General features: G+C 41.9%; 1 protein-coding gene across 2 annotated transcripts in view; it reads left to right on the top strand.

Annotated features, from left to right (window-relative positions):
- Nucleotides 1-695: 695 nt before the first annotated feature.
- LOC101853094 (short/branched chain specific acyl-CoA dehydrogenase, mitochondrial) overlaps nt 696-1,359 on the top strand; it is a 21,719-nt gene continuing 21,055 nt past the window's right edge. Inside the window, exon 1 of one of the 2 annotated variants that reach the window (XM_005100366.3) lies at nt 696-1,089. In XM_005100366.3, the coding sequence (XP_005100423.1) occupies nt 1,051-1,089 (39 nt within the window). In that variant the 5' untranslated portion in view covers nt 696-1,050. The remainder of the gene's footprint in view (nt 1,090-1,359) is intronic. The other variant, XM_005100367.3, reaches the window with a different exon arrangement.

Genomic DNA, 1,359 nt, shown 5'->3' with positions numbered 1-1,359 from the left:
AGAGAGAGAGAGAGATCAGACCCTGTGGGGGGGGGGGGGGGGGAGACTCAGCTAGGCTACACTGTTATAAATCCTACAATATCATTGTGATCAATTATTGTTCATGGGCCAGCTGTTACTACTGTTATGTGTGAAAAGAGTGATAAAAGACATAATAAATATTTAGATAATAGGCAAATCGAACCCCAACGTTCATAACCAAAAAGGATGCAAAAGATTTAAGATTTTTACATCACGTATAGGCCTTGCCTATATTTTTTAAACCGCGGTTTATCTTTAAAAAATGTTTTAAGATTGATCCTCGATTGAGCGAAAATACAGCCATCAGGATATCTTCGATTCCTAACACAGTTATATGCCTAGACAATGGATAGAGGAAGGATTGTCAGGGAGCACTCCCCTCACCGAAGCCCTCCCCCAATAAAAAAACAACAACAAACAAACAAACAAGAGTCCAACAAATGTGTAACTTCTGTATGCCAACGGGGAAAAAACAACAACCTAGGTACATTTGTTCTTTTCTTCCAGTTCCACGGTCAAAGTCCATGATCTAGATCTAAATAAACTAGGTTAGGCCTAGGCATAGCCTACCAACTCTACGAACCCTCATCAAAGATAGTATCATCAGTTATATAAGTAGATCAGGTTTGCTAGCAGCTAGGCCTAGCAGAAAGCGGAGACATCACCGCAGTAAGTCACAATTCAGAACCGTGTGTACAGTCGCTAGCTAGCAGTTAACAGCAGCAGGCTAGCAGACTAGCCTAGCAGTCAAGTTAGTCAAAATTCATCGTCAACAACGACCTGGAAGGCCTTCACTCTGTCTGCTGGCGGTGGCGGTGCAGTCGCAAAAACTTAACGTGAAAGCTGTTGTCATTGTGTAACGCTCAGTTACTACACACTACACTCACTCGTACTCGCTCTTTCATTACTGTACTGTTATAACTCCCCAAGCGCACGGTAGCCTACTGTTAGTTGCCGTTTAATAAGTGCTCAGCAAGCAGGTGCTGTTGTAGACTATTGTGACTGAACTCCGAGGGACACGAATCGAAAATGTCTTCAGGATTTTGCAGACTACAGCGATGCGTAAGTGTGAGTCTAGCGCAAACTGAACTACTCCACCTCGTGTCCTTACCATTAGATCTAGATTCTAGATCTAGATCTAACAACAGTTTAATGAAGAGAGTAGTCATAACCTAGAAAGCTAGGCCTTGTTATGGTAGGCCTATTACTATTATAAAAGAAGAGCAAGCTGAATGAAGGCTGGTCTATTTTTACCCGTACCCTCAGCTAACTAGGCTAATAGTTAGTGTAAAAAAGAAAACAACGTCTTGTCTATTAGATCTAGATCTAGACTTAGAT

Source organism: Aplysia californica, unplaced genomic scaffold, assembly GCF_000002075.1.
Source record: "Aplysia californica isolate F4 #8 unplaced genomic scaffold, AplCal3.0 scaffold00245, whole genome shotgun sequence".
NCBI classification, from domain to species: Eukaryota; Metazoa; Mollusca; class Gastropoda; order Aplysiida; family Aplysiidae; genus Aplysia; species Aplysia californica.
The sequence above is the reverse complement of the archived record's forward strand: the minus strand, read 5'-3'. Positions and strand labels throughout refer to the sequence as shown.